The sequence below is a fragment of the Gymnogyps californianus genome, chromosome Z (assembly GCF_018139145.2).
Source record: "Gymnogyps californianus isolate 813 chromosome Z, ASM1813914v2, whole genome shotgun sequence".
Lineage (NCBI taxonomy): Eukaryota > Metazoa > Chordata > Aves > Accipitriformes > Cathartidae > Gymnogyps > Gymnogyps californianus.
The window spans coordinates 59,417,672-59,436,974 of record NC_059500.1 but is presented as its reverse complement, the minus strand read 5'-3'; the positions used below and the strand labels follow the sequence as shown (position 1 = coordinate 59,436,974).

Here is a 19,303-nt window from a genome sequence, read left to right as displayed (position 1 = left end):
CTCTCAGCCTTCTCTCCTCTGATCTGCTCAGAAGCAACTTAACAACAAGAATTTCGCTTAAACAGGGTTGGGAAGCTCTCCTACACACCTCGCATAGCTTTTTGAAGTCAGAAGGAATTCATGAGTTTAGAACAGCTCAGTAACAGAAGGAAAAACCCTGAAGTGAGCTACTTCAGACAAATAGAATAGCATTGGTACTAACATTAATCCTGATACCACAAAAAGGAAAGGATTGAATGGTGATAAGAATTATGGAAAGTAACCCAAAGTTCTGTCTTTGTCATGTTAAAAATGAAAATGATCAAGTTTTTTTCTTGCATGCTAACTGCTGAAGTAAATCATCCTATGACACTGGGCAATAGCACAGAGTAATAACACCAGTGCATAATAATAAGAGCTGCAGTCCTTGAAGATTATTCATCTACAGGAAGAGAAACCTAAGATAAAAAGAGATGAAGGGAAGTGATCAAGCTCTTGAGTATTCCTGAAAGAACAGAGAGGTAAACTCTTGAATTCTAGCTTGTTATTCTACCAGTATTTCCTAGGAAATAAGATAAAATTAGCCTATTATGTTCTGGTTCTTTTATTCAATGAATTAAATAAGTATGAGGACATTTTATGTAGTCGTCAAAACCCCCGACAAATAATGGGCCCTGATTTCGCTACTGTTAAGAGAAATTTGAAAGTGGATATTAAAAAAATGCATGAGCATACAGAAATAAAACTGTGGTAATTTTATTGGGCTATTTCTGTACTACTTAAAGAAAACAACAATCTATAAAAGCAGTTATTAAAGTCCACAAGAAGTATGGAACGCTACGTAAGCCGTCTGCTCAGATTATCTATAGAAAATCTGTGCAGACCCTTTAGCCATAACCTCCACATTTCCACTAGCTGCATTAAAAATTGAATAACCAAAACTAATTTTGAACATGCAGATGTGATAAAGTTGCTTGCTGAATCAGAGCCCATATTGTGGGCTTCATACTTGCTGAGAAGTCTTACTAGCACCACTGTGGGTCTACTGTGAGCAACTGTTTGTTTTTATGTGGCTGAGGAAGGACATTATCTAAAAGTGGAAATATGAAAGAAAGTGATAGAAAGTGTGGTAACAAGAAATTTATGAATGGAGTTTTGATCAAAAAATTTATTGGTAATGCACCTTTTTTATGTGATGCCTATCTCTTGTCATCCTTCCTTTAAGACTATGTCCCTTCTACCCAAACTGAACAATCCAAACTGACATTATATTTAAATTTGGTTTGATTGATTAAAGAAAAAAGTTATCCAAGTATAACTTCCTTCTTAAGATATTGTAATTAGCGTGTGGCTAGATAGCAGCTTGGTACCATTTGTTTATGATGAAAATAGATGAGCATTTTGCAGGGTACTTTAATCAAAACAGTGGGATTGTAATTTTGTTAGTATTTGTCGATGCATTTATTTGAAAGAAATGTGTGTGCAGATGGACCAATTCTGAGTACACAAAAAATGGACAACTAAGTCCATGTATTTACGTATGCAGTCCTTTCATCTGGAATTGCAAGCAAACTCTTGTTGCACTAGAAACTGCTGAAAAGGCAAAAAAAAGGACAGCTCTTGTCCAAGTGAGGCCATAATGTTAAATATTGACCAAACGTTCAAGAGGGATGTTCTGGGGAGTATTAGGGTTTTCTATGACACAGTAAGATCTGGAAAGGCTAATTGTTCTAACTGTGGTAGTCGAGTTTTTAGAAGACATATGGCAATATAGTGACTGTTTTTTATTTTTGAAATTACAATCTTGCCTTAAAAAAGAGTTTATGTTTCAGAGCAGGCTGTAATTATCTGCGTGAGGTCGGTTATCCTTCTCACAGTGGAAATAGTTTCTAATAAAAAGAAATCCAGAGTAATATTTTAAAAATCCTTGAGAAACCATTGCAGAGGCTGACCACCTTCTTTGCATGGCATTAGGGGATACCAAAGAAAAAATATAAGCATTTGATTTCAGAGGATATATATTTTTTTCTCAGATGTACATTTTTGCTCCTCCAGTATCCATTTCAGCTATCGTAAGTTCCTTATTATTTTTGAAATGGTATGTGATGTCAGTCTTGACGTTAGACTATCGGAGGATTTCCTAGGACAGGATTTCTGAAATCCAGCACATATTCTCAGCTCCCTTTCTGTGCGTGATTCCTAATACAAATAATCCACATCTAGCCTTTATCAAGAGTCAACCCTTGGTTAATAATTACAATTTACTAAAAAGACGGTCTCTTTTCAGACAGAGCAGGTGAATCAGGTTATGTTCCTGAAATCAAAATGTGAATTCAGCTTTTTTTAATGTATGGTGAACTGAAGGCAAGTCTTTTCTGTCTTTTTCCGTTTGCCCTAATTTGTTTTTAGAGCAGATCTGCATTTAGGACCCGAGACTACTTCATTAGGTTTTTTCCTGGGAATTCACTTTTACTGAATGTGTCATATACGAGATTATAATTTGAAAAAAAACCCAAACCACCAACCAAACTACTGTCACTCTGGGAAAGGAAAAAAAAAAGTTTTCACAGAAGGGTCCCTTATCCCCATCTTCATCTTTCTAAAAAACCTAAGAAAAGGTTAAGATCCATTTATCTGCAAGTTATAAAAACCATACTTCGTGGAGGCAAGCCACAAAATTTTTATGTAGTCAAAGCTTTGTAGAATGAAATACATCCTATAATTCCAAAACTCCACTGGATTTAGATCCTCAGGATTAAAGGATGATGTATCTGTACTGTGTTTGCTATTGCATATATTTCATGAGCTGGCCAGACAGCTGGGAAAAGTATTTGCTAATTAGATTGCAGAAAAAGGGATGTCCCCTGAAGTGAGTATTAGCATTATCAGTTGCACACGGCTGAAGCTCGAAGCATTGATTTTAGAAAACTTCTTATATTTTCAAATATTCTTACTGCAGTTTCATTACTTTCTTCACAAAAATCAAGCAGATGATGGATTATTCCTCTTTAATCTCTGTAGCAATGAATAACTGTGGAAAACATTTTGATATTTCCATGGCTTGAGGCATCAGTGCCCACAGAGAAAAATGTGTCCTTTTCAGCAAAATCTTTAATTGTTTTCTCTGCTGAAAAAAGCAATATATTGTTGGTAATGCACAAAACTCCCCCCTGCCCCCAGGTTATCATTTTATCTGTGGGTAAATCTTGGAAAACTACAGTAATTAATTTGGTGTCAGAAGTGATGTATATGAATAATACTATGGTGTGCTTTTTGTTCTTTCAGCAGCAACCTTGAAAAGCAATTTTCCTTGTTTTCTGCATTTTCACATTTCTTAGCACCAAAAAATCTTTCCAGAGCTTTTTGTTCTTGAAAGCTATACTGGAATTATTTTTATGATCAGCTTGTTGCATGCTGTCTTGCATCTTACTGTCCACCATGAAGAACTGAAAAGCTTCTTCTGCATAAGTTACATGAAACTTTATGCAGTTATTCCTAGTTTTGCTGAGCCATGCAACATCATTTCTCTTCTCCTTGTGGAAAGCAAAGGGCTCTTTTTTCTTTTTAGGAAGTTCATCTTGAATTATTGATGGAATAATGTTGTCACAGTCACAGTTATGATCCATTGAGGGATGTAACTCAACCAGCTAAAAATACATAATTAATACTTAACTTCAGTCTTGCATGTGAGCACTCTGCCTCTTCTGCACTGTAGCCTGGGCTAGTAGATCTTGGATGTGGCATTCCACAGTAAATAGAAGGGATAAAAATACCTTTAGGAAACAACGAGTTAATACTGTCAGGTATATAAAATAGGCTACAGCTACACTGAAAATATGTTGGTAATATGGGTAAAAAAACTGGCTGGATGGCCAGGCCCAAAGAGTTGTGGTGAATGGAGTTAAATCCAGTTGGCGGCCAGTCACAAGTGGTGTTCCCCAGGGCTCAGTATTGGGGCCAGTTCTGTTTAGTATCTTTATCAATGATCTGGACAAGGGGATCGAGTGCACCCTCAGTAAGTTTGCAGATGACACCAAGTTGGGTGGGAGTGTTGATCTGCCTGAAGGTAGAAAGGCTCAACAGAGGGATCTGGACAGGCTGGATCGATGAGTTGAGGCCAATTGTATGAGGTTCAACAAGGCTGAGTGCTGGGTCCTGCACTTGGGTGACAACAACCCCGTGCAATGCTACAGGCTTGGGGAAGAGTGGCTGGAAAGCTGCCTGGCGGAAAAGGACCTGGGGGTGTTGGTTGACAGCCGGCTGAATATGAGCCAGCAGTGTGCCTAGGTGGCCAAGAAGACAAACAGCATCCTGGCTTGTATCAGAAATGGTGTGACCAGCAGGACTAGGGAAGTGATTGTCCCCCTGTACTCAGCACTGGTGAGGCCACACCTTGAATACTGTGTTCAGTTTTGAGCCCCTCACTGCAAGAAAGACATTGAGGTGCTGGAGTGTGTCCAAAGAAGAGCAACAAAGCTGGTGAAGGGTCTAGAGAACAAGTCTTATGAGGGGTGGCTGAGGGAACTGGAGTTTAGCCTGGAGAAAAGGAGGCTGAGGGGAGACCTTGTCACTCTCTACAACTACCTGAAAGGAGGTTGTAGCGAGGTGCGTGTCGGTCTCTTCTTGCAAGTAACAAGTGATAGGACAAGAGGAAACAGTCTCAAGTTGCACCAGGGGAGGTTTAGATTGGATATTAGGAAAAATTTCTTCACTGAAAGGGTTGTCAAGCACTGGAGCAGGCTTCCCAGGGAAGTGGTTGAGTCACCATCCCTGGAAATATTTAAAAGAGGTGCAGATGTGGTGCTTAGGAACATGGTTTAGTGGTGGACTTGGCAGTGCTAGGTTAGCAGTTGGACATGATGATCTTAAAGGTCTTTTCCAACCTAAACAGTTCTGTGATTCTATGATTTTGTGTTCTAATCTGTCTTTCTTTGCATTTCTGTGGCAGTTGAAGTAGTTTTTGTATGAAGTTTAAAAGGAATCTCATGATCTGTTGGTACTGAATTTGAGATGCTGAATAAAAACTATTGTTGTTTGAGATCAGAAGTGTACAAATTTATCTCAAGAAAGTGGTTTGAAAAAATGAATCAACCTGCAGCAAACAGCACAGATTCATTCAGTCAATAATTGCTTGGGGAAGGTGACCACTCGAAGTCTTTTGGTCATTCCCACTTCTTTGCCTCTGTCTAACTGAAGTCTTTACTTGTGAAGTAGTTGTCTGTGTTGGAATCTGATGCAATCTCCTCTCTTGGTTTCTTTGTGATTTGATTTGGTTTGTTTTCTCTGAGAGATTCTTCAGTCTTCTGAAGCTTTGGGCAGTCCCTGTCTTAAGCTCACATCAAAGCTGTTACTCCTTGTTGCATTACGTGGCCCAAAGCCTCACTCCTCCAGTCTGCCCATCAGCCTAGCGTGTGCTAGCTGTCTGCTGGAATGAAAACTTCTGCCTGACATCCTCCTCTATTTATAGGCTGTTGACTGTAGATTAAAATTTCCAGAAAAGTCTGGAATGGCCTCTGCTGGGAAGGTCTAGGCTCTGCCGGAACAAGTTGCCTTGCTGTCTTATTTCAGCAGATGTGTTTCTCACTGAAGTATGCAGTTAAGTATAATGCCAGCCATATACTAGAAGAGTAAGCTCATTAAATAGTCACTAAAAAGCCCTTTCAGAATTTTTTTCCCTATGGATGATAAGTGCAAAATGAAGGAGCACAGGCTAAGAACAATACTTTTTTCTTTTTTAGTCTCAAATACGAAGCCACAGTACTGACTTTTTTTCAGATGTGCAAGTCAGTGCAGTCTTACGATAGCACAACAGAAGAACCTTGTTTAATGAGTTATTGTTCAAAGGCTGTTCTTTCAGTCTGCATTCTGTACTGGAAACAAGGCTTAATCACAGGTACATTGCTCAGTGTTGCTGTGCAAAGGCTTGAATGATTGATAGAGCCTTGCTCTTAAACATGAAACACTGAATGAGATGTCCCTGAAAATAGCACGTGGGAGGGTCAGACTAAAGCATTTTAGCTTCCTTTTATGCCCCCTTCTGTGCATAATGCATAAACAGTTATTTTTAATGATTTTTGGACCACTGGTCATGAGAAAAATAAATTTGATTTGAAACAGGGAAATAGAGCAAGCAAATGCTATCCAGATTTTTGCCTAGAGCTTTATCTTTTGTTACTTCTGTTTTCAATTGCATATTCTTTATATCGCATCATTTTCCAGCGCATCTTACTCTATGGATTTTTTTGAAAGGGTCATAATATGATTTTCTTTTTTATAGGTACATTCAAGAAGATACTTGACATCTTTTCCGATCTCTGTAGGAGTGGGCATTTAAATAAGACTGCAATTAAAGTAACCCTATTTTTTTAATTGAATTTGTTCTTTTTTTCCAGCTTACTGATTTTTCAATGAACAGTAAACAAAACAATTGAACAATGCATTATTTACTTGCATAAGCAGTAGGAGATGGACGTTTGCCCAGAGAAAAGCTGGACCAGAGTAAGACATCACAGCCCTTTCAGTGTTGATAATTAATTGCCTTTCTGACAGCAGTTGCCTGTGTTGGCATGGAGGTTTGTGAGAGCACTCCCTGCTCTTCTCAAGCAAAATTAGCTGTGTTTGCTTAAGCAATTTCAATAGGTGTCTTGAGTTAGTATGGACCAGAGCGTACTGGGGAGCGTTCACGTGAGCCATGCAGCTGGCGGGGCTGTTGCAGGAGGCGTTTTCAGCCAGCGACAATACATGCAGCTGAAAGCAGTAACATTTCATCCACCACAGTTCAATCCACCAGCCTCCTTGGATTCCAAGCTTGCATCAACACATTGCATCCTCTCTGTATGTACCAGCCCAGAGGAAACCATGTGGAGAACAGTGAGGGTCCAAGTGCTTCCTTAGTCACAGGATGAGATGCCTCTGCACACTTGCCTCCAAGGCACTAGGTGCTACAACAGAGGTAGTTTGGGGACTGGGTTTTCTTCCGTCTCTCCAGTTGAGGCTCTTACACTTTGTGTAAATGAGTATTCACTATGCCAGTGCTTGGTAAGAGCCAGTGGGTATTGCTGAGTGCAGCAGCTTTAAAAGAGAGACTGACCTTCGTGGAGATTACCATACAACGTTCCAGTCTTTCACAACGGGCAGGAGAGGGCCTGACCCTGGGTTCCACTAACAATCCTAGCCCTGGGTTCACAGAGGCTTCCACCTCCAATTCAAGGCTCAATTCAGCAGAAAAGCTTGGAAATGTTTAAGTAGTTAAACATCAGAAGGCGTGAAGGTGGGCAAAGTAAGTGAGTTTGACAGTTCCAGCAAAACTTAGGAATGAGCTAGAGCTCTGCATAAACCCGCAATGTCGGAAGTACAGGAACCTGTGTAAAACTGTGGCAGCTCTGCTAGATAGTGAAGGGTTCTTGACTGGGCAAGATCCTGAGCAACCAAATGTGACTTCAAAATTGGCCCTATTTTGAGCAGGAGGCCTCGACCAGATGAGCACCAGGATCCCCTTCCAGCCTAAATTACTCTGTGCCTTTGTGATTCTTGCTGTATCTAGATGTTAGTTCAGACACTGTGTAGACATAGATTTATCCCGGTCAGTGTGTTCCAGTTCTGTTTGTTTGTGTTTGTGTAATTGTAGTGGTGAATACTGTAACAGTCACAATTGGTAGCAGTCACAAGGAATCTAAATAGATACATTTTTGTAATTGAAGCAAATTGAGAAAATTATCTAAGACTTCAGTTGTAATGCTCAGTGGCATATAAAACTGAGCAAACTGCTATTACTTTTTGCCATGAGCAGTGATATTTCTTTTGGGACAATTCCAGCAAATAAGATAGTTTTTTGGGGTGGGAGCTGGGGTGTTGTGTTACCAAGCTATATCTTCATCTCTCCTTCCCCTTACCCCTCCCAGGAATTTGCTGTAATCTCAGTTCTCTCAATTTATAAATCTGATGTGCAAAAATGTCTAATCACAGTTTGCCAGTAGAAGAAACTAGACTCGTCATGGCTGTTCCAGAGGGGAAGTTCATGCCCTGTGACTGAGGAAGAAGAAGTTGATAGGGATTTTGTTTTAATTTTCTTGTATTTCATCTTGGCTTTCCTTTGACTTCTCTCTGCACTCGGTAATCTACCTTTTGAGCCTACAGATAGTTCAGAGTCTGAAATTACTGGCATCACAGTGGCTTCACTAGCTAGACTACAATGGTGCTGGAGGGCACCAACCTTGATTCTTCAAGATGTTCTTTAAGAAATAAAATTGTCCTGGAGAATGCCTGCCCTCTGTCTAAGGGCTGCTTCTCCAGGAAAGTTAAATAGAGACCCGAAGGTTTTTGTTGCAGAATTGGGTAGCACTTTGTTCAAAGGAGTTCTGGGGCCAGATTTGTTAGTTACTGTAGGTAGATGGTGCAGCCTTCTTGAAGACTGTATACTAAGATTGACAGGCTCCTATCTTCTGGAAAAAAATGAGTTATTAGGTTTTAAATAGTATCTTTAATATTTTAATAGTTTGTTATTAAACAAAAAGGTTTTAGTGCACACATCCACGCATACATACAGTGTGAGAGTTCTCTCATATTTTGATCTGTAATTTGAGAGGTACATGAACAAAGACTTTTCTGTGTAGACTCTAGCTGCATGGATTTTATTTCTTTGGTGCAGAAGCTATTTTTTGGCAACTGTTTATCTGTGAATGGCAGGATATTAACATCTCTTCGATTAAAAAATAAAATAAAAAGGGCATACCACTGCCAGGTATCTTAACTTATCCGAGGGCAGATGGAGAGTGTTTGCTGTCTGCTAATAAAGAGGAACTGTGCAAATCCAAATTGTGCCATTAGCTGTTGGCTTTGTGACTGAGAGATGAGATCCGAAACTAGAGGAAGTAAGAAGTTGGCAGCTGTACATTGGTGGCTGAGTGCTATTACACTGTTGATGCCGAATCAGAAATTGAGGCTGTGAAATGTTAATTGGCTTGCTAGGAAGTGACTGAGCTTAGTGGCTTAGTTGATTAAGATGGTGCAACATTAAAAAGTGTCAGATGGAGAGGTTAGTTAGACTGACAGAGCTGTGTTTAACTGTCTAGCCATTACTGTTTCTGAAATGGTAATTCAGCTTCTTTCGTAAAATTTTCAATAATTAGTAAGTATAAGTTTTAATTAATGTTCTTTTCAGCCTGCAACATATTAAATTTATTGTTTCCAAGAAGTCGTAGCAACCATTTTATGCTAAACAATTTGTTAAAGAATTTTATGCTAACTTCATAAGAACATCTTCACCATTTTAACCAACATAAGTTACCCAGAACTAAGGGTGTATTTCAAGTGCAGCTATTGATGCAAAGAAGTAATAGTACCTTGAATTTATTGAAATTAATTCTGTATGTGTTGCTTCTACTTATTTCAACAGGTGACTGAGCTAGAGTGTGTAAGCAGTCAAGCCAATGCAGTCCACACACATAAAACAGAATTAAACCAGACAATACAGGAGTTAGAGTCTACGCTGAAGAAAAAAGAAGAGGTATTTGCTAACATTTATTCTTGACTTTTCTGTTATGTCATTTCTAAAGGCTTTCAATATTAAGCTTGTGACAGCTGGTAAATACTGTATTATTTCCTATAGATGTTTTGAAGTAAAATTTTTTTCGGCTGCTTTGGAATGATTAATATTTTTCTATGTATGTAATTACATCAGTCCAATATAGAGCTGGGTTTCTGAACCACAAACAAAAGTATCATGTTTTCCTGTTTGCTTTTACCAAGCATCTCTGTTTGCAAAAGTAAGTCATAAGTGGTTTCCACAGAGCAGTCATCACACTGATACAGTCCAAATTCACTAAGAAGGGAAGCTGTCATAAGCATGCTTTCTTTTTTCTGGAGAGTAAGGTTTGGAACAAGTAATACTTCAATGCCTTTTTCAGGCCAATCTGTTTTTCAGGCTGTGTTAATATAGCTGACTTTTGTGATCCCTAAGATCAGCCCTTTCCTTAAACACATGCCAAGCTCCCGGCCTGAAACTTGATGGTACTTATTGTGCCATCTGCCTTGGGCTGGACCAGCAGCAAGAAAATAAAAGGGATTGGAGTAACACCTGCACTGGCATGGGTCCTAGAGGAAAGCAGATTTGTGCCACAGAATGATTGAGAATTGCCCCTTTATGGATGGGAAAAAGGAGGTGGAAGGAGCTGCGCATGGAGGATTATTTGCCCTGTGTAAGACCGGATTCCTTGAGACCTCCGTGACAGATGCAGTCGGCACTGGTGTGCGTGTTCAGAGGGGCAGAGTGTCTTGCAGGGTCTTGCCTCCAGCAGGGCAGTTGTTAGGTGTTTCCAGGGAGGGTGCAGGAGAGGCACAGTAGTTACAGAATATCCTCCCCAAATGGAACAAAGCCTTTTCCAAACTCCCTCATACTTAAGAGATTAGCCTCTGGTTGGTAATGTTTCCCATTTTGGTGCCCATTCACTTTTGAATTATGCTGAGCTGTTGGCTGCAAAGAGATCTTTCCGAAAGGAGTTCTGGGAGGTGAATATGCCCTTCCAGGGAAAAGTACTTCATAGTTTTAAGTGTGATACCTTTTAGTTTCATTAACTGTTTCTATTCTTGTCTCCTGAAAGTAAGCTAAGAAAAGGTTTCTCTTCCATTCATTATTTTATCTATATTTGTTATTTTTATACCTTATTACTTTCTTCTTGCTAAATTAAAGATACCATTTTTTTTAGATTCTCTTTTTACAGAAATCAATGGTCAAAGCAGGCAATTTTTTGATGCTCAGCCCTGCTGCTAGTGACATAATAAGCAGATCACAGATGAAAATTGTTTTTTTCTCTTGAAAAAATGGCGAAGGATAGATTCTAATAGAATTTAAAGTATAAAATTGTTTCTTTAATTACAAGGATCCGTAATTTTCCAGGAGAAAATTATTTCAGATCTTTTGTGTGGGAGAGGAAAACTTGGACTTTTATAAAAGAAAATGCTTATCTGTATTGTTGTTCATTCACAATGGAATTGCTGTTTTGGGACTGTGATTCAGGAGTATTGCGAGCCGGGCTTAAACTTCATGTGCTGTGATGGGCAGTAGCCAACTGCCAGTTCTGGTATCATTGCAATGGCTTGCGCAGGAGGAGAAGTGGTAGCCACCTTACCTGCCCTGAGGCCAAGCCAGGTGACCTGTTGCTAGCAAGGTTGTTTCTTCTCCCTTAGGAAATCGAAGGATTGAAACAAGAAATCGACAATGCCAGAGAGCTCCAGGCACAGAGGGATTCTCTGACCCAGAAGTTACAGGTGAGCTATAATGCATCATCGTAATTTAGAGAGAAGGGAAAAATGATCATTAAGTGAGCAGTTCATATCAGCAACTTGTGCTATGTTGACTGAAGGTGCCAGATAAATATGTAAGTTAGACTGCATTGCAAAGTGGTGGGTTGGGATGATCCTTAGGAATTTGTATCAAAATTTCCACCTGCTGTAAGTTGCTGTTTTTACCCGAGGGAACAGACCCAAATTCATTTACAAGCCCACAGAGTACTCTCAGGCTAGCAGATGTCCTTCATCGATACATGTCCTGGGCAGTTCTGGTCTCATTTTCACAGCAGTGTCTTCCCATAGGTCCTGTGTGCCACTGAAACTGTCAGACTGTATATCATCAGGTTGGGATGAGTTTGTATTCAGCTTTTAAACATGCCCTGAGAAAGTAAAGGTTAAAGCGTTCTTGTGTAGTACAGACTTTAAAAATACACTTTGACATTTTCTTGGAATTATTTAGAATCATTGTGTTTTTAATGGTTTTTCCTGGTTGTTTCTTTACCGTGTGTAAAGCCAGATACCTCAGCCTACCTGAATCAGCATGCCCTCAGTATACCCTCCATTGCTACGTCTGGGCTCCTGTCTGTCTGTCGCTGGGCTGACTGGCCAGCACATACACACCTCCCTTGTGAAACTTGCCTTTGGAATGAGGCTGATCCAAAGCTTAGGTGGGTTAAACTCTGAATTCAGACTTCAGAGTTTTGATAGGACTGGAAACTCAGGCATTAAATAGCTCCAAATCTGAAGTGCTGAAAGGTGACCCTCGCTGTTCTGGGGCTGGACCTAAACCACACTGAAAGCAAGCCCCATCACACTAGCCACAGCTTAAAAATCATTAAGCAGGTATTCTTTGAAGTGCGTTACACGAATTGGAACTTCCTTGAATCTCACTTTAGCCTACAGAATAAACCGCATAAGAACAAAATGAATTTATTCATTCTTCCCCATTCTTAAGTCAAATTATTTGGAAAAAGTATGTTATTACTTTAAACAATCTTTAAAGATAGTTTTGAATACACCTGAGCTTGCCTGTTACACTATTCCAAAGATCGTTGCTGGCTTTAGGCTACAAATGGGAGTTTTCAGCTGAAAAGGCGCTTATCTGAGGCACTCAAAAGGGAGATTATAATGAAAGTTGGAAATTGTTCAGGCAGTAGCATATGCAGTAATTTCAGTGTAAGATCATATGAAAAGTAATAGTGAGCCAGGAATTAGTTATCCTTAGCAAGCAGAATTATAAGAGACTAGTAAGAGATGAAAGATTAGAAAATGCTAAGTTTTTATTAAAATTTGACCTTATAAATTCAGTAGCTTCCTTTTGGTATATTTGTATCTTTAGTAACCAAATGGATATATTGTGTATATATGTCCATACATCACATTGTAGGTGATGAGTTTCTGAAAATAGTTCTATATGGTTCTATTCAAGTAAATTTAAAGCTCATTTAGGATCTGAGTTAAAAGTTGCCTTTCTTAAGCTTAAAGCTTATTACTGACCTGATGCAGCCCATCTAAAAGATCTTGAGTCTTTGCTTTGCTATAATCATCCTGCTTTGATTATGCTGGCCTTCTCTGAGCCACTTCACCCTACATCTGTGACGTCAGCGAAATGGTGTTTTCTTCTGTAGCTCCAGACTAACCATCTCACATCTGTTCATTTAGTTGACTCATCATCTGTTTTCAGGGTGATTCTCTCCAAGGCCCGTATCTGTTCGTCTCACTCTTTTTTCTTCTGCTTTGTTTTTGACCTCTTGTGCTTGCAAATGGATTATGTAACTCTAAAATATTTTGGAATCTAGCCTGTATGAAAAATGCTATACAAAAAAATTACTGTTTCAAGGTGTATTGCATTCCTGACACACTCATATCAGGGAATGAATTAGAAATCCATCATTGGCAAATTCCAGTGAAGAGCAATATGTTATCACTGTGAAGGGTAAGTATTGGGGCCCTTGTTACTTAATAATTTCATTAGCAATGTAGAGAAGACGTATCAATAAGTCATGATCAGTGTGACTCTCACAGTAGGTCAGGATATCTTTATTACTATGGCTGATGCTTAAATATAGCTGTTGTGTATGGTTTGAATATTTTATTCGGATCCTTGCACTAAATTCCACAAAAGAGTATTGCAGTGCAAATAACAAACATAACTTGTTAATAATTTATTTCTTTTCTAAAAGAAAACAGTGTATGAGAAATTATTGTGTCCGCTGTAAGAAGAGCTTGAAAAAACAGTGTAAAATACACCTTGCAAAGGGCCTGAATGTATTGGAAGAGTCAGTTTATTCTTAGATGAGATTAACTGCAAATCAAGTGAAATGACACAACTAGGGGAATAGATTACATTACATGGACACCTCTCCACTTCTTCCATTCAAGAAGCAACAGTTTTGAGGTAGACTGATTTGTAACAGGAAACTGCACATGAGCTGGATATGAACTTGTAATGCAATACTACTGCAAAAATCACTAGTACTAAACTACAGTAAATATCTATAAGGATCAAATGTAAAATTTGGGAAGAAGCATTTTCCAGAAATTAAAAGCAACAGCTCCCAGCATATTTCAGTTAGTTCTACTTCCCATAAGTCATTAAATATGTTAAGCATAAGTTAGGGAAAATAAAACAGGAGGAAATGTGGGAGAAAGTATATCTGAGGAGATGTTTGGGAAACTAAATATATATGGATTAGGAAAGAGATGTCAAGAATGGAATATAAATAAAATATGCAAGCTGGAAGTTCAAACAAAAGAAGGGAGCTCTTCTGATTTGAAGAGATACAGGGCAAGGACTATCAACAGAGAGTTAGTCTTTTGCTGAATATGGATGGAAGTTCCTACATCTAACATAAAGCTTTCAGTTTTACCTGGGTGCTTCCACCCTAACAGCTCACAGCAGAACAATTTGTCAGTTTAAGAGCGTCTGAGGAGGGCCTGAAAGATGATCTTCAGTGCTAGATACAGGCCAATGGGCTGCTCTTCAGACCTAGATGACATGAAATAAAACCATATACATATTCATGGATTTGTTCCAAAGTGATCCCTTTCATCACTGGCTTGCATATTTACAGAAATTAATTATCTCTGGTGTAAGAGCAGTGGCAAGGAGACTTCCTAGAGCACACACATTTGGTGCATGAGCAAACATGGAAAAACAGCAGTTGGTTTTGTGTGAGCTAAAGAAAGGACTGTGTCATTCCTGCAGAGCTGAGAGGACCTTGAATTTCCCTTTTTGTCCTGTACTGCAGTCAGCTGGCCTCAGAGGGTCTTGAACCCGAGCAGTCACTACACTAGGTAGTACATGTCAATACTCGGTTTGGAAGGCAGGAGTAGGCTTAATGAAGGAGAGCCTTCAGAGGGTATGGCTGGGTTATAATCAGTTAGCTTGTTCGTTTATAGCGGCAGTGGGGTAGCTAATCACTACATAAGCATGTATGTATTTTAATTTATATTGTTTCTACAAATACTCTCTTCAGTTAGCTTCCTTTAGTGCTTTGGCAACTATATTGTTCAGTGTTAAACAGATTAAACTAATTCTTCTCTTGGTCCTGGCAGCAAGGGGTAATTTCTGCTCTCAGCTGTGCTGTTCATGACCAGTGCCCCAAACTCTGCAATTTTTAACTTGCCCATTTACAAACAAGAAGTAAGGGAGGTATTCCAGTTCAGCTTGGACGTAACCCTTGGCTGCACAGGCAGCCACAATTATGAGGAGATCAGGTTCACGAGGCTCTGCCTTCTCCACCTGCACCACTGCTGGGGGTCCCAGAGCTCTCCCCCGCTGCAGAGGCTGGGAGCTGAAGCTGAGCACTGGCCACATCACCCCATCCCTCCTCTGGCCAGGGATGCAGCGGCTGATCGACGCTGCCGTCAGACCCCTCCCAGGTGGAAATGTGTCTTGGGCCACGGACTTTGACACAAGGCCGCCCTTTTACACCTGTTACTCTTGACTGCCCACATACGTATTCTGTATGGGTCAGGTGGTTTCTGACGGTTAGCTGAGATCTCTCCAATGTAAACATGAATATATTTGTTAGCTTTGAGGGAGACAGAAGAATCATAACAAAAACAGTGGAAGAGTGAGAGGGCAGAAAGAGGAGTCGCTCGTGCTCGGAGCAGTGACTGCTGCCAAATCTCCCCCCCTATGGCTGTGTGGAACTAGTTGTTGTAAAAGCTCAGAGCAGGCCCGCTAAAGCTTTGTGACACACAGCCACTGTAAAGGGAAGCGGTGTTGAAAAAATGTTCATGTATGTAAATACGAATTCACTATGCACTTTTCCAGAGAATGGCTGCACAAGGTGTATGGTGTACTAAACACACTGTCCCTGTGCTGCCTTTGAAAGTGGTTTTCATAACTGAAATTATGAAACTTAGCACAAATTTACAAGATGTGCAATGAATGGGACAAATAACTATATGCTATTCCAGACCCACGTGACTGCTACGTTAGTAATTTGGTGGAAGAGAGGGCACCCGGTTAGCACAAAGCCGGGCAGCCGTGACCTCCCTCCCCTGTCAGGCGCAAGCCAGAGCTGTGAGGGGTCCCAGCGGGCTGGTGCCAGGGGGCTTCTCTTCCTCATGAATGAGAGCTGAGCCAGCTCAGGGTCAGATCCCCTCAGCTGTGTGTACCATGCCGCCATTTTGTCTTCCCACCCGCTGTATGGCAACAGCTTGTCCATATGGCACTGGTGGCTCACGCGCTTTCCCTGCTCCCACAGCTGTGCTGCTGTGGGGCTTGCAGGTGGGTGCTCTGGGGCACCGTGCAGCGAGACAAGACATTCAGCTTGCACTTGCTGGTTTAAATTTGTTACAATCAGTGTCACCTTGACATCAGTCTTGCTAGTTTATGTTTCTGTCTTAATTTTCAGGGTGAAAAGGCCTATAATGTGGGACAGGAGTAAGGTAGTACTCCTCCATCCATAAAGCAGTGTTCTGGATGAGTTTCTGTATGAGACCATTTAATGGGGACTGTGTCCTTGAGCAATTCATGTAGTCTAAATCAGGGAATACTTGAGCTTAAGTAAACCTTTGAGAAGCTCTTTTTAGCAGGTGGCACATTTCTGAATGATAGAAGCAATAACTTACCTGAAGAAATATATCACATCTGTTGTTCACTGACTAAATTTTATCCCTCTCCAAAAGTTTCTGTCCGTCAGATGAATTACTGAAAAAACGGATGAAGTGGTAGTACATATGCAATCGTACTAACAATTTGGGTTCTGGTTTTGGCTTAGTGGAAACAGTAAAGGGTCACAAATTGTTTTAAAAACCAGTTGACAAAAATAGCACACGAATACCAGCAGGAGGTTAGACTGCTTTCTGTTTGCAGACAACACATTAACATGTTATGTATTTTCTCTGAAGGAAGTAGAAATTCGAAACAAAGACCTGGAAGGCCAGCTGTCTGATCTAGAGCAACGTCTGGAGAAAAGTCAGAATGAGCAAGAAGCTTTTCGCAATAACTTGAAGACACTTTTAGAAATTCTTGATGGAAAAATATTTGAACTAACAGAGTTACGAGATAACTTGGCCAAGCTAATAGAATGCAGCTAAAGAAAATGGGATTTCAGTGCCAATCAGCTTAAAGATGCACTGTCTCTCTTCATAGGACTGTGTTGGGCTCTGCATCAAAGTTGCACAAAATTAGAAAATGCTCCTCTGAGAGGGCTTGTTTTAAATTTGAGTCGTATTTCAATGTAAAATTTAGAACTCAGCTTGTAGCTAGTTGAAGAAAAAAACAACAAACAAAAAAACTTGAATTACAAATTACCTCCTTGTACATTATTGGCCACAGATAACTTGAAAGATATTAACAGTAATTGAATGCAATCCTTTTCTAATTATCAGTGATGGAAGAATTAGCAGTGTCCCAGGTCACATCCCCGTTTTGTGATAGACACAATATAGGTTATCTGCTGTTTTATTTATTTAAGATATTTAGTTGCTGTGTTTTGTGCAAGAACTTAGTGATGACAGCCCTGTATTTTGTTGTTCTTAATAATTTCTCAGGATACTTTGCACTGTGGAGAAGCAGTGCCATTACCAGTTTATTCTTGCTGGGAGTGAGAGAGAGTTGCATCTTTAATTGAAACAAAGTTATTATAACTGCTTGTATAAAGTTCTTCCTTTTGGGGTTTTTTTGGTTGGTTGGTTGGTTGTTTTTTGGTTTTTTATACACACACACACACACACACACACACACACACAGGAAGATACCATATTTCTTTATGGAGCTTACTCTAGTGTTCTACAGTATTGTCCAATGTAAGATTCACTTTTTCATACGAATTCCATGTAATTACAGTGAGATACTATCTTCCACTTAACTGTATTTTGAAGCCAACCAATGATGGAAGGTGAGTCCCCCAGAAAAAAAAAAGGGCAAAAAACCCCTGAGAATTTTAAATGTAAAATTTGACATGCACAGATAACAAGGAATAGCCAGTCATTTGTTTTCTGGCCTTGATACATATATTGAATATGTATGTTCAATTAACTGTTAACCTGTTCTGCAGGAGACTTCATTTGTTTTCTGGCCTTGATACATATATCAAATATGTATGTTCAATTAACTGTTAACCTGTTCTGCAGGAGACTTTTTCAGAATGTCACATGAATTTCAGGTTTTGTGAATAATGGCTTATGGGGAGCACTGTTTTATTACAGATTGCATTAAGGGCATAGAGCTATTGCAAGGGATTACTCATACACTGAACTTGTCCAGCCAAGAAAGCTGTTTCTAGAAGTTTTGTTGTCATAGCAAATTGCAATGGAGACATGTTTACTCTTTTATGGGTCTTCATATCACACCTTTATTGAAACTACACCAGGCAATATTCTGAACTGTTAACTAAATGTTTAAAAACAGGAAATTGAATTCAATTATCCTCAGTGAGCAGGTTTTAAAGTTGTTTTGATGTAATTTTAACAGACTTTTGGCAAACACACATTTCTTTATATAATAGATTTATTTAAAAAAAGAACCTCTTTGAAAGGTAAGCCAAGTGTCATGTGTCTTGCATCAAAGTACCTTCTTGCCATAAATTGCTTGTAATGTTGAAGAGGGCTTTTTTAAAATGTATGAATGAGTGTCAGACTTCAGTCGAAAGATGCACGGACCTTTGTTTGCTCCCCAGATTAATTTGAATGTTAAACATGAAATCTAGCTGCTTATTAAATTTGTACAACACAATTTTCTCCACTTAGAGACTGCTATTCAAAACTAGAAAAGATAAGTTTGTTTTCATGTGTGTACTGTGTGTATATACCATATAATACACACAGGTTCTCATTGATACTAGAAATACATGCTTTATTTCTAAAATACCAGTTTTTTTCCTTACCAATGATTTATCAGGTCTCCCCTGACTAGTCAGGAAAATGGTTTAGGTCAAATGCTAAACCGTCATGTATTATACGATATGTAATGTACACAATGTTTAAGTTTTCTCCATATTTTTAGGGTATTTTCTCATTTTATTTATTAAAGGGGTGGGGGGAGCTTGGTTCAGCGTGCTACTGGTTGAAAACTTTGTGGTGAGCTACATGTTTTTCATTCGGTGGATTTTAGATGGTGGTGTATATATCTTCATCAGGTCCCGACGAGCAGATACGACCAGTTTTTACTTTACTTGGGGATGTTTGGGCCTGATTCTCCTGTCACTTGAGCTGCTGTAAACCAGATGTGTCCTTGATGTGATGTCAGCAACATTCAGTTGGCATAACATCTGTGGAAGTGCAAGGAGAATCTGGCCTGTTAATGCTCAGTGGACATAATAAGGATGAAGAAAGAATAAAAACACAGAATGCTGATGATGGAATAAATGTAATATTATTTTTAATGATATTATTATTGACATTTTTAAAGATATGATGTCATTTACATGTGGGAAAATAGTGGACAGAAATATTTCCACTTAAATTTTGTGAATATGTGTGGTACCTGAGTATTTCTATGTATACGTACACACACATATGTATATACAGAACATGGAAGAATTTAGATGTGCACATTTTTAATATTTTCCTATTGAAATTA

The 19,303-nt window shown here is 39.3% G+C and overlaps 1 protein-coding gene across 1 annotated transcript in view; it reads left to right on the top strand.

Annotated features, from left to right (window-relative positions):
* The window catches only part of HOMER1 (homer scaffold protein 1), a 60,053-nt gene extending 42,689 nt beyond the window's left edge, over positions 1-17,364 (top strand). The window contains exons 5-7 of the mRNA XM_050913213.1: positions 9,374-9,484; positions 11,164-11,244; positions 16,630-17,364. Of these exons, the coding sequence (XP_050769170.1) occupies positions 9,374-9,484; positions 11,164-11,244; positions 16,630-16,818 (381 nt within the window). The 3' untranslated portion in view covers positions 16,819-17,364. The remainder of the gene's footprint in view (positions 1-9,373; positions 9,485-11,163; positions 11,245-16,629) is intronic.
* The last annotated feature ends 1,939 nt before the right edge of the window (positions 17,365-19,303 follow it).